The sequence below is a fragment of the Genypterus blacodes genome, unplaced genomic scaffold, assembly GCF_046128005.1.
Source record: "Genypterus blacodes isolate CSIRO-AG114 ecotype Tasmania unplaced genomic scaffold, CSIRO-AGI_Gbla_v1 ptg000030l_1, whole genome shotgun sequence".
In the NCBI taxonomy this organism is placed as follows: Eukaryota; Metazoa; Chordata; class Actinopteri; order Ophidiiformes; family Ophidiidae; genus Genypterus; species Genypterus blacodes.
Window position 1 is genome coordinate 203,072 of NW_027466843.1, and position 12,972 is coordinate 216,043.

Sequence of the window (12,972 nt, forward strand, 5' to 3'; positions counted from 1 at the left end):
ATGTAGATTCATGTGCAGAATACAAAAAAATTCGATACTAAAAGATAGGCCTTTAATAAAACGCAATCTCTTTTTAAGTTACTGCAAAACAAATTAGACACGGCAGTGGCAGCAGGTGAATGATGTGTTGCAACATGGACACGGAAAAGCGCATTAGTGACTTTGTACACCATTAACTACTCCATGTATCATCACCCCACACTATATACATACACCACCATACATTAATTCATGTACCACTGAAAATGAAAGTAGAAGGAAAGGCTTAGATCTGAGGTACTATTACAATTTAAAATCAATCGGATCTTATGCGGCTTCACATTAGTAGTAGCAGGGAGGCTCAGTGTGGCTCAGTTCAAACAGTGTTGGACTCGTGATGTAACATGGCTGGTCTTATTTGTCTCAGGGAGCAGAGGGGTCCACTTTAGGTGAAGTCTTTGGACACAGCCTCAATGAAATTGGGAGCTGACATGAGGATGGTGAAGGTGCAGATGATAGAGAAGAGAGAGAAGGCCACCAGACATAACCGATCCACCACTGCGGCTGCAAATTTCCACTCGCTGCAGATCGCCTCCCCTTCGTCCTGCTCTCGGAAGCGCTTGGCAATGTAGTGAACTTCCTCCAAGATCCGGGAAATTTCTGGAACCTGCTCCAGAAGCAAAGTTCGTGCGTGCTCTGAGTGGATGTCATTTGGGGAGGAGCCATTAGGGTGGCCGAGCCCACCGCCGCTGCACACCACCACACCCCCATCAGTGCACTGAGGGAAAGCGGGGTTATCTGTGCCCATTGAGTGATAACCAAAATACAGGTTCATGTTCCCGTTGGTTGTGGTTGACTGCGTGGATGCCTGGCCTGGTATAGCGCTCATCTGAATGCTGTTGGCGCTCGTATGGTGAGGATCCGGATGGGAGTACTTGTAGGTTGGCGGGCCACTGGCACGAGCTGCTGTCTTGTTTTCCTCCCCGGGCTTCTTCATGCGAAGGAACCAGGCGCACCAGTTGAGGAGGATGACTCGGACCTTAGTGAGGAGATGAGGCAGATAGGGGCAGGAGGAGCATAGATTTGTTCAGTTATTACTTATTACTTAATTTTAAGGCTGTAGAGAACTAATGGTCATAGGTTTGACAAACTTTACTAACTTACCCATTTAGGCATCTTTCCTCCGTGTGGATCATGGTGGTGGAATTGTAGAACCAGAACTGTGACCACCACAGATAAGCCCACAATCATCATGGTACTGGCAAAGTACTGAGCTGAGAAGGAAAAGAGATGTTAAAGTTGAATAGTACATCTTCTATTGCAGTGGTTCCTACACTGGTCAAGCTTCCCCACTACATATCTTTCACCTCTCACTGCTCTACACACACCCAGTGAAACACTGGTTGGCAAAACAATTTAAGATGGAAACAAACCAATTTGTTTTAAATAATGAGTGAATAAAGATGCAAATACAGATCTTATTTTGCCACAGGAAGTGGAGGAACTGGAATCCAAAGAGAAAGGAAAATGCTCTAAACACCCCGGAGCTCATACACATCCCCCTATGAAATTACATTTTGCATCTTGTTGCAGTTGTGATGTTGGCAGACTTACAGAGAGGTAAACCAATCAGATATCCTTATATATTTACACCAGAAACCATTTAATTTGTCCTTAATTAATCAGTTCTGCTCTGTCTGTTGCACATTAAGTGAGTTTGTTGATGGCTGTGTTTTACATCACTGGGCTTCTAAATGATTTCGACCTGTGTCTCATTTCTTATCTTTTGGTACTGCGTCTCCTCTGGGCTGTATTAGTATCACACAACACATCTGGCTCTGTCTGCTACGATGAGAACAACCTAAATCATGTCACATTTTCTATCACAAGTGATTGGCAGATAAGCCACAAGTCGAAAAAGGTGGTTCTCAAACTGTGATACACATAAACCACTAGACTGTCAACTGACATGACCCAAAGCACAATCATCACACCTTGAAAGCCCAGAAGGAAAGTAGAGCAATGTAATGCCAGCATGCAGCTGCTGCTACACTATTTGCCATGTTTTATTCACAGTCTTTCCCACATTCCCTGGCTACATCAAGGTCCCTCAGGAAAGCAAATCTAAACTACAACTTTGTCTCTGTGTTTACAAAATCTCGGTGCGGATGCCCGCTATATGTGTGTTATTTGCTGTAGGCCGTAACATGCCCCACTGACATTAACCCATGACGCAGCTTGGCTTTTAGCTATAGACTTGCTAGCTGGTGTACTAGCTGCTGTTGCGTTCATGTTACTTCATGTAAATCTGAGTGAAAAAATTGTTCACAATTTATAGAAAACTATTGATTCAAATCCTTGTTATATTCAAGGAGAAATACAATACTTTTGTCAAATAGCTGAATAGAAATCTACACACTCACATCAATGACAGGAAACTAATATTTTTTCCAATTAGAGTCAGGGATCGTTATTTGAGCAATACTGACACAGACTTATATTAATAGTAAACCAAAATGATGTTGTGGGCCTGATCTGGCCTTTGTTGTGTTTGACACCATGTGATGTAGTTGGCATTTCAGACCTGCTAAACTAATCATCCTAATGAAGAATGAAGGGAGAGCACACGTGTCTTACCTATGAGAGGAACTGAGTCTGAGGTTGCAGGCATAATCTCTGCTACCAGCAACATGAACACTGTTAGAGACAGCAGCACGGTGATGCCTGCAACAGACATAGAGGATCAACATTTTCATCACAGGTTTTTTTTCTTCTTCAAATTTTAACTCCAAATAAATACATCAGCTAACTTCAAAAAGGATTTTTAAATATTCACTTCTCTCCTGGCCCCATATGAATAAAGGTGGCATTTTAAACTCAACCTGATTATCTTTGCTGTGTTTATATAAGGGCTCTTATTAATCTGAAAAATGAATAGAATCTATCATAAACAGTAATTCACAGCCATAATGTCAGCATTAGCATAGAGAAATGAAAAATAAATGCAGCAACAGAACGAGCACTCAGCAGGCTGAGATCACTTAGGCAGAGAATATTTCATTTGTTGGCAATAATCATGAATGTTTATGCATTATTAGTTCAACTGAGTGTGAGAGTGAGCATGCCTGCATGCATGAGTGTGTGTGTGTAGTGATGGATACGTGATGATACATGTATCCTGTGCTATACCCAGTGAGATCTTCTCCCCAGAGTCTGCAGGAAGCAGAAAGACCAACAGGGCCAGGCCAGAGATAAGCACACAGGGGATGAGCAGGTTAAGCCCATAGTAAAGTGTCCTACGCCGCATGGTGACAGTGAATGTCACATCGGGGTAAGGCTCCTTGCAGCAGTCATAGTACAGCTCATTGCGTTTCGCTGGCACACCTGAGAGAGACATGAAGTGGGGAGAAGCTGAAAATTAGAGGTCATAGATTTATAAAGGAGCCATAAATCCTCATCTGAAAACCATTATGAAATATTCCATCAATCCCTAGGAATAGATTCAGAAGAATATGTGCATTCATATTGCTAAGGGCCCTGGTTGGCACAGGAGAAGATATTTAAATATTAAATTAAAAGAGAGGTCACCGGTTTGACCTCTACGACAGTGAAGATGTGTACGTGGAAACTAAAAGAGAAAATGATTTTGTCAAACTTATAGTCACGTGTTTCCACCTCCGAATATAAAATAGCTCAGCACAGGTAGATGTAGGTCTGTTAGGGAGTGGCGGGTCAAAGCCTCAGTAAAATGGTAAAATAGCTTTCGTGGTTGATCGATTGGAGGCGGCCCCATTACAATGACAAGCAGCCCGCAAATGACTAAATCTTAGACAGAGGAGGGAATATGGGGCCTACTTTCGTTCACTAGCAGTCGAAAAACAGGTCGGAATGACAACTGGAATGATACCTGCCTTTCAGAGAGGGCTAAATAGAGAGATAGTCCTGAAGGTAGTCCTCAGGGGGAAACAGGGACTTTTAGATGAGGCCATTCCACTATTCATTAGGTTAGATGATCAAGTGTTGCAAGTTCGTCTCCCGCACAGAGGCGGCCTCCCCAGTTAGAAAGTTCTGTGTGAAACAAATCCTCATTTCTGCTGTTGATGTCAGGTAAGACTCCTCAGCTAACCCCAACTCAAAACTTTTACACATTTGGAATCCCCTATAGTAAATTTAAAATCAATACTAAACATGCCTACTTTGTTGCACTGGCTTATTCATGTACACAGGACCAATCTCTTAGGACTCTTTTCAGTTTAACACCAAATATCACCTGTGTGTGTGTGTGTGTGTGTGTGTGTGTGTGTGTGTGTGTGTGTGTGTGTGTGTGTGTGTGTGAGAGAGAGAGCGAGGATCGCTTGTTGCTCACAATCAACCATCAAAACATTCTCATTCTATGTGTGTGTGTGTGTTTGTGTGCTTATATTCAGTATGTCGACGCTCTGAGACACCAGGACAGTGTGTGTTCTTGGCCAGCTTGCCTCCTAGCTGTGCCTGAAATAAGTGGCTCATTCCTGGGCCAGCTGTCTCCACACAAACCCATGGCTCCCAGATTCCTCCAGCCAGCTGGTTACAAGTATGGGATGTGCATATTTGGGTGCGTGAATGCGAATTTGACTCCAGTTCACTTGAATTATACATGGAGGTCATTGCCACATGGAAGGAGAAAGTTAGACAGAAGCGAGAAAGTTTTATTACCTTTCTAATCTTATCCTGCTATGACTGTTGCTCTCTTATGTTGTGCAGGAAACAGACAATTTTGGAGAAGCAAAGACCAAACAAGGATGAAGGTAACAGAAGGACAGAACATGAGGTGAGGGTTTGAAAATGTCTGTGCTGTAAAGGTTAAAAGCCTATTGACTACTACACAACAAAACCGCTCATGCTGCGATACGACCCAATCAATGAAATCAAGCTGACACACAAGGGAAGCCACACAGCCGCTCATGTGCCAACATTAGGGCCCCAGTGGAGTCACATTTCTGTCTACCTGATTAATTTAAGTCCAATATTCACTCACCTTTTTACTCTCTGTACATACAACAGAGCATGAGGGCCTTGGTCACACTAAATGCGTTAATATCTAATAAGAAACACTTCGATCATGCATAAAACGAATAAACATGTCACACACTAACCACAAAAAAAAAAAACTATTCCAACACATTTAACACATTTAAATCCACCATAGTTTCCTTCATGGAAACTCCCATAATCGTTTGCATCACAAGTTACCGGCCTTCACAGTATATGTCCTTATTTGACAAGCTGATACTAAAATGTAGCTTCTGTCCATAATGGTGGTTGTAGACGGTACTATGATCATTGTCCAAGCACTAATCCAAGAGATCCGCCAATCTAGAGATCTTGACAGTCATACATTTAAGACTACAACTGACATCCTGTCATCGCACTACAATATACTACACGTCATCCATTGCACAATCTGACATGCATCACATTTATCACAGAACAGTCTGACATTTCGATTACTCCTACAAGTAGGATTATCCAATAAATACTAATAATGTGTTTCCATATTCCATATAAATGCCACAACACCATTTATCGCAGGATTACATTAAACAAAGAACAGATCTAAAATGAAAATCGACTAATCCGACAGCAAAACTCAGACACTAAACAATTGTCAAAGAATTACATTCATTTTCAAGGGACAAGCCTCGACTCACAGCAGATTTATGTGAATTTGTAACATTGGCTTCTAATTAACCTGCTATCTGCTGTAAACGTCTAGAACGGAGAGGTAACATCCCTTGATTTCTTTTCATGTCATAATAAAATCAGTGACGCATTTCAGCTCAGATTTATCAGCCTGAACAAACTATGCATCTCTGCTCCTGCACCACAGCGCTACAATAACAACCTTCAAACTACCTGCACTCCTTGGCAATGATCGATAGATGGGGAAATGTCAGTGAGAAAGACATGAAAGAAAGACGTCAACAGTCACAACACCTGCTGTTGCCAGAGCTGTGAGATGCTGACTGCTTATCTTGCTCAATTCTCTCTCTTTCTCTCTCTCTCTCTCTCTGTCTCTCAAGCATCAATCACAATTATTTTTAGTACAACACAGAATCTTGAGCAATTATTGTGCTCTGTGATTAGAAGATGATTCTGATTACTTAATAGCAAATTTGCATACACATACTCTTGTGACAAACAGAACTACATGTCAAATGTTTACCGTAACAACCTACTTAGAGCTCTAACAAATCTGTAATCTAAGTATAAGTGTCCCTATTTGCCCCAAGTCTACTGGCATGTGTGTTAATGTTAAGTGTGTGCTAGTGTTTATTTGCCTTTCTTCTTACCAACAAGGTCCCACTCTCCATTGGGTATATATGAAGAGATGTCCACGTCCATCATCTGGAGGTCCAGCAGCCAGCCATTGTGGGTCCAGGAGCCAAATTTCAGGTCACACTTCTGGACATCGAAGGGGAACCACCGCACATCAATGTAGCAGGTACTCTTCAGGATGCCTATGGAAAAACGTTGAGGTAAGCAGTAACTAACACACACTCTTGTTGAGAGAGAATAGACGAAAAGCTGAACGTGCAGAAGGGTCAACCATCCATCCCAGTTAAGAACGAGGGCACAACTCGAGACTTCATTGACAGAGCTTTGTGACCAAAAAGGAGTGTATACCTGAATGTGGAGTTCAGTAACAGTTGAAAGGGTTTCAGTGCAGTAGTCAAGACTTAAGATTATAAGTGTGTATACAGTACAGGGAATTGGGTCAAACACTTGAATAAGTAAGGCCTAATCTTCCTAATGTTATTCTGAGCAAGTCAACATGATTGACAGACCGATGCAGTGTGATCAATAATTGTTAGCTGGTTGTTGATTATGATGTCCATCTTTGACTTTGCTAGAAGAACTGGCAGGGGAGGAAGTTTTGATTGATTTTCAGTTGTATTTACCACAGGAGTTGCTGGAGTAGACAGGAGCTCAGACATAGAGAGGTTAAGCTGAAGGCTGTGTTCTCCTATCAATTTTCCTTCAAAATGTTTCCCAGATGCACACCATAACAACACAGGTCTTCAGTCTTCTCAGTAGATTCAGTGTGAAATGAAATATTTACTCCACACCTCTGTGTCTGGCTAGCTGGAGAAAAACCTACAAGCTGCCCTAAAGTAAAGAGTTCCCTTTTTAATAGACTGGAATGTAACAAAAACAAAGTTACCATCAGGATGAGGATGAGGATGGTTGTGACAATAATGACATGGAAGATGATGATGATGATGATGATGACGATCCAGTAAAGATTATCACGTGATGATCTGATGATTCTGCATCTACAAATGTTACAGTAACTATAAATGATAACAGTGTAATGTTAACACCAATGACCATAAATACTTGAACAAGTAAAGTTTATGGTCATACAATAGAGTAGAAATACTGTATGTTCAGTATCTCACCTGGTGGGATGTACTGGCACGATCCTGAAGAATTGACCAGCACGTTTGTATGGAATGTAGCATCAAACCTCTCATCAGCACTGCAGGGACAGACGATGGAGTTGATGTAAAAATAGGAATAGATTACACATATGTACTGTAAACCACATATTACTGGCAAGGAAACAATTTATACAGAACAGAAGCAAATGAGGAAAAGAGAAAGACAGGAAAGAGCTCAGCTCAAACTAGAGCGCAAAGATACTAAAAAATACCTGGGATATAAACGCCAAGTGAGCGTGAAGGTGACAGAGGTAAGAGACGAAGGGGGGGGTGGGGGGATTAGTGTCCATCCACACCGGCAGTGTTTGGCTTTATTGATCATCTCAATCTGTGTCCCAAACAAACGTCACTGACTGCCATCCACACGTCCTTCAGACAGACCAGGTTATGTACACATAGCTTGAGCACTAAAATACACATTTCACTCAAAGACACAAATCAGCCATGAAATTAAGTGATGAAATAAATTGAAAGACAAACAATGGTTTTGGAAATCAAATAATTGTCCAGTAAAAATCGTTAACATGCACTGTGGTGTAGCAGTCGGCGGTGGTTGGAAGCAGCTAGCAAAAGGCACTGCCACTTTCTACTATAATGTGAACTTGTGAACAACCTGATGCTGTTGTATGTAATTACAAATGCAGCATATTTAAAGTCTTTGTCACTAGATGGAAAATGTTTCTTTTCTTTTTTGCAGCGCAAGTAATTAGCATGCCAAGAATATATTCTAAATGTCCAGTTCTGTTACACTGAATCCCTGTATCAGACACAAAGAGCTCCAATCAAAACTATGAGAAGAGTAAACATTTAATAGGGCAGGAGCACTGTAACATAAAAAGGAACTAATCATACTCATGAGTTGCAGAAGATGAGGGATCAGTCTATCATAGTATTTGCCTAGTTTGCTGTGTCCCCAAAGAAACCACGAATGAAAATCGCTTATCCCATCACGACAAAATATCCTGACTCATACCATCATCTGTTATCTTATGAGAACATATCTCCCACTTCTGAGACGAGAGAGAGAGAGAGAGAGAGAGAGAGAGAGAGAGAGAGAGAAAGAGAGAGAGAGAGAGAGAGAGAGGAGCGTACAGGAGTTAAACTCTTCATGAGGACAGGTAGAACATAAATTGCAGCAAAGTGCTGGAGGACTGAGCCAAGGAGTCGTATAGCAGAGAAGCCTTTACCCAGGACAGATTCATGAGCGCTTACATCAGTAATCTAAATCTAATCTTTTCACTTAGCACAGGAGGTTAAAAGAAAAAGAGGCTGTTGGAATATTCTGGAATAACTGCCTTCATTTATTACCCAAGATAAATGAGCTGAACTTCCATTTACCATTCTAATGAGGTTTGGAATACGTCTACCCTATGTGTGCTGCTCAAAGTGTTTGACAGAATGAATCTGAGAGGTTCTTCACATCCAGGTCTTTCCTAATGTAACCAATTTGAATTGTGAATGATATGCCAAAATAACAGAAATGCTGTGCTATACCATATCACTGAACTATATAATACTGTACATCAAATGGATGATTGATTGATTTGTATTTTAAAAGGTCAAAGCAGTTATTTTGAATAATGCCAGCTCAGCTCCGTGTCATAGTAGTGATCCATTGTACCAACAATCCAACCATCTCAAAAAAGAACGACGCAGCATGGAAACTTTTTATCTCTAATTTTGGCAAAGCAAAAACAAAAACAAAAACTTTGCAATGACAAAACAAACTCTTTAAAGGGGAACGTTATTAGATGATTTCACATCAATTGCCCACAACCAGCTCCTTCACTAAAAGTTTTAAAAAAATATCATAAATCAAGTGTGACATCGAGCCAAAACAAGCTTTGTTTTATCCAGCAGCGTCAACAATGTATGAACTTCTGTCATCTTGAATTTGGCATTGAAATGACAGGATTGGAATGCAGATGAATACAATTCTAATTTGTTTGTTAAACCTCACAGAGATTTGATTTTATGCTGTGGCTTGGTTATGTACAACACGCATCACAGGAGGATCACAGGAGATTCCCTGAACGCATCATCATCATGAGATGAGATCTAAATAAGTGGAACATATCCCTAAAAGGTCATTTGCCATGAGGGTAAAATGAGGGCATGATACAAGCAAGGAATCCCAATGGTGGTGTTCTCCTGTCTGCAATGGAATTCTTAAACAATGTAACTTTCTTTTCCCTGGCTGACAGATATTACATGAGAAATAAATGAAGGGGGGAAAAAACATAAATGTGAGGGGAAACGTGACAGCGGATGGAAATGAGAATAACCGTAAGCAAATTCCTCTTCATAAGACAGACATTAACTTGTTTTTGTTTTTTCCTATTGGAATAGATGTGATTTTTTTAAAAGGAAAATGGAAAAGTAACAGCAACAACAACATACTGTAGATGGTGCACAAGGTTATTAAACAACACAGTGGCCATTCCTTGGTCATCTTTCTGGTTTTCACTGTTACTGGACTGCCAAAACTTCAAGCCAAGAAATGATATGCATAGCAGCCATCATTAGTATGCATAAGCACGGTAAACAGAATTCAACCCAAATACATTTGGCTCCACCAAAATAGTTGTATTTGTCGTTTCTTCCTTTCAGGAGCAGATAAATATAACCGACTGGCTTAAGTATCTGAATTCATTGCAAATTTAATGCCGTGCTGTAGCTTGCTTGCCAAGAGTGATGATATTTGTTTCTTTTCACTTTCTTTTTTGTCTATGCTGCATGCTTTTGTCCCGGTTGAATCCTATTCTTTTTTTGCTGCTGTAATTACCAAATTCCCTAATTGGGATAAAAAATGTTACCTCTCTTATCTCCTTATTTTCATGCTTACCAGCTTTCATTTATTTTGAAAATCTGTAGACAAAAATACAGCTACACCTCAAAACTAGAAATATATTGTTGTACTCATGATTTACATCTCATGCACAAGGAATGTCCGTTTCAATCCAGGTCAGTGTCAGGACTTTACTGTACTCATCATTAGTGATCACTGATCCTCACCTTAGCTGCTTAATGTTCTGTATCACCCCAGTTACACCCTGAGAGTTACACCCACTCTCTCTCTAGTCCTTCCTTGCCCTCTCTCTCTCTCTCTCTCACACACACACCCTCACACACACACACACACACACACACACACACACACATACACACACACACACACCGACACACATCTGCCAAGCAGGAAATCTGTCTCTATCTCCTTCTTATAAAAGAATCTTCAATCACCTTGAAGGTGTCGCTGAACAGCGAGCACCATCAGTCAACTTCAACTCCACCTCGTATCACGCTGTCTTTCCCCCATAACAAGAGTGATTGTGTGTGTGTGTGTGTGTGTGTGTGTGTGGGTAAGCAGAGAGGGACAATCAGTAAGCTGGCACGAGAAAGACAAATGCATTAAAAACATATTATTCCTGTGTTAAATGCTCTCTGTTTGCTCTTGACACTTTAATATTGGCCACAACCTCGCTCCCTGGTGCCTTTTTCAGTCAACAATGCTTGAAAAGGCAGTTTCAGTCTCCAGAGAAATAGCTCTTTGGCATTTACCTTGCCGATTAATGTGATTTATGTGTAGTCAGAAAGCTTTTCATCCTTTAGTTAGCTTCATGTTACTGACAATGTTTGTGTGACAAAGTGAGGGCCAGACATACATTAGTGTCCTCTGGGATGAAAAGTGTGATCGCTGGTAATACAAGGATACAAAAAAGGAAAAGGAAAAAAACAGCTCAGTAGGGTGTATATATATTCCTGGAAACTCACAGGTGCTGCACAGTTTCCACAGGTTGTCATGGTGCATTTGTATCAAGTCTGTGCCTCCAGTCATCTGTTTCTACCATTCATCCTCGTTGAGTCTCTGCCTGGTCCCAGCTTGTATGGCATCCTGCTGACAGGAGCAGGTCCCAGTGAACAGGATCCAGACCTGAGCTGCTCTTTTCTGCCAATCAGTGACTCAGCTGGATGTGCCACATGAATGCACAATGGTTTTTGCTTGTTTGTTTTGCAAGGAGGGTTATCGTCTGGGCGTTAATTGTTCACCATCAAAGCAGTTGGCTGTAATGTATGTGTCAGTGTAGCTTGTGTTGGAGGATAAATTGGTGCCACACAGATCCGTTTAAGTACACAAAGGGTGGGAATACAATAGAATCTGGAAGATCATCAAAGGTACTCGTTTGCAGACATGGGAGGTTCTACAAAGCTGAAAAAGTCCAGACCACATTCTCAGTATCAAACCTCTGAGACACTTAGTAACCTTGTTTCTGTTTATCTCTGTGACTGAGTCAAGCAGCAGAACAGGAGGGAAACAAGAACACCTCCGCAAGTCAACAGCACAAGAGCCAACATGGCCCCCCAGGATGAATAGGGACACAGTCACAGGCAATCGCAGTGCAATTACAGAGATCACAGAGAAGATTGTTCGGGATGTCAGGATTAAGGAGGCAAACTCAGGCCTTTATCCATGGATTTATAGTCGTTTCTAGGAGCTTCGTCCAGAGTAGAGCAGATCTCCAGTGAACCACTATTTTCAAGGAAATGAGTGCTTGCCCCCAGGCTTGCTTTCTCTGGATAAGGACAGCAACTAGCCTCCTGCCTATCCCTTCCATTTGCCGAGCACTAGAGCGCCACTAAGTGAAGCCTCGGTAATGGTCTTTATTTAACACAAGCTGCAATTTTGATTTATTTTCACTAGGACAATAGTGCCGCACACACATTGTTCCTTCTACCCGTGTCACGAACACAAATGTAAAATTGGACCTGCACCACCGATGATGTGACGGGTCCCGCGGGTCCTGCAGGACTTCCGCTCCAGTGCAGACCTCTAGTTCCTGCTGCCCATTGTTTGCAACAGATGCAAAGCCCTCTGGGAATTGTGGTTTATTTCCTCCCAGAGGCAATGAGCTCAATCATCTCAGTAAATGAGGCTGCAGCCACGAGTGAAATTTCCTCCCTAGGGAATATTTCTACACATTGTTTTATTAGATAAACAGAAAGCAAGCAACTGGAGTGTTTGTTTTTAAGAAAATCCGATTGATCTAAAGGGAGGGAAGAGAAGAGAACGCTGAGAATTTATTTTGTCTTTCCTAATCATTTTCTTTAATGCTTTAAGAGATGATTCAGTATGTGAATCATTGCATATAAACACAACTAATTTCAAATGATAAATAGCCTTGTCATTTTGAAGGCAGTGGAATTCAGTTGGAGAGGAGAGGAGAGGAGAGAGGAGCGAAAGAAAGAACCTACCTGTTATAGAGGAGAATATCTGGAACCCATACCAGTGTGGTAGGGAAGCGGAGGTTCTGAACCCCTGGGTAGTTCTCTGGGTTCCACTGAAGGTAAATATCTGTCCAGGACTGGAAGAAAAATGAGAGGAAATACTTGATGAGATGAGGGCATTAATGCAGAGATGGTAAAACTATTGATAGGCAACTATAAAGTGTGTGCTGTAAAACCTCTGAGCTAAAAGAGGCTCAAATCTCTGCAGAGTTGGGCCATAATG

General features: G+C 41.4%; 1 protein-coding gene across 1 annotated transcript in view; it reads right to left on the reverse strand.

Moving 5' to 3' along the window:
- Window positions 1–424: 424 nt before the first annotated feature.
- LOC142994704 (neuronal acetylcholine receptor subunit alpha-7-like) overlaps window positions 425–12,972 on the reverse strand; it is a 30,312-nt gene continuing 17,764 nt past the window's right edge. The window contains exons 4-10 of the mRNA XM_076145521.1: window positions 12,717–12,826; window positions 7,422–7,501; window positions 6,312–6,479; window positions 3,169–3,363; window positions 2,617–2,703; window positions 1,144–1,253; window positions 425–1,018 (exon numbers count right to left, since the gene is read on the reverse strand). Coding sequence (XP_076001636.1) covers window positions 425–1,018; window positions 1,144–1,253; window positions 2,617–2,703; window positions 3,169–3,363; window positions 6,312–6,479; window positions 7,422–7,501; window positions 12,717–12,826 — 1,344 coding nt within the window. The remainder of the gene's footprint in view (window positions 1,019–1,143; window positions 1,254–2,616; window positions 2,704–3,168; window positions 3,364–6,311; window positions 6,480–7,421; window positions 7,502–12,716; window positions 12,827–12,972) is intronic.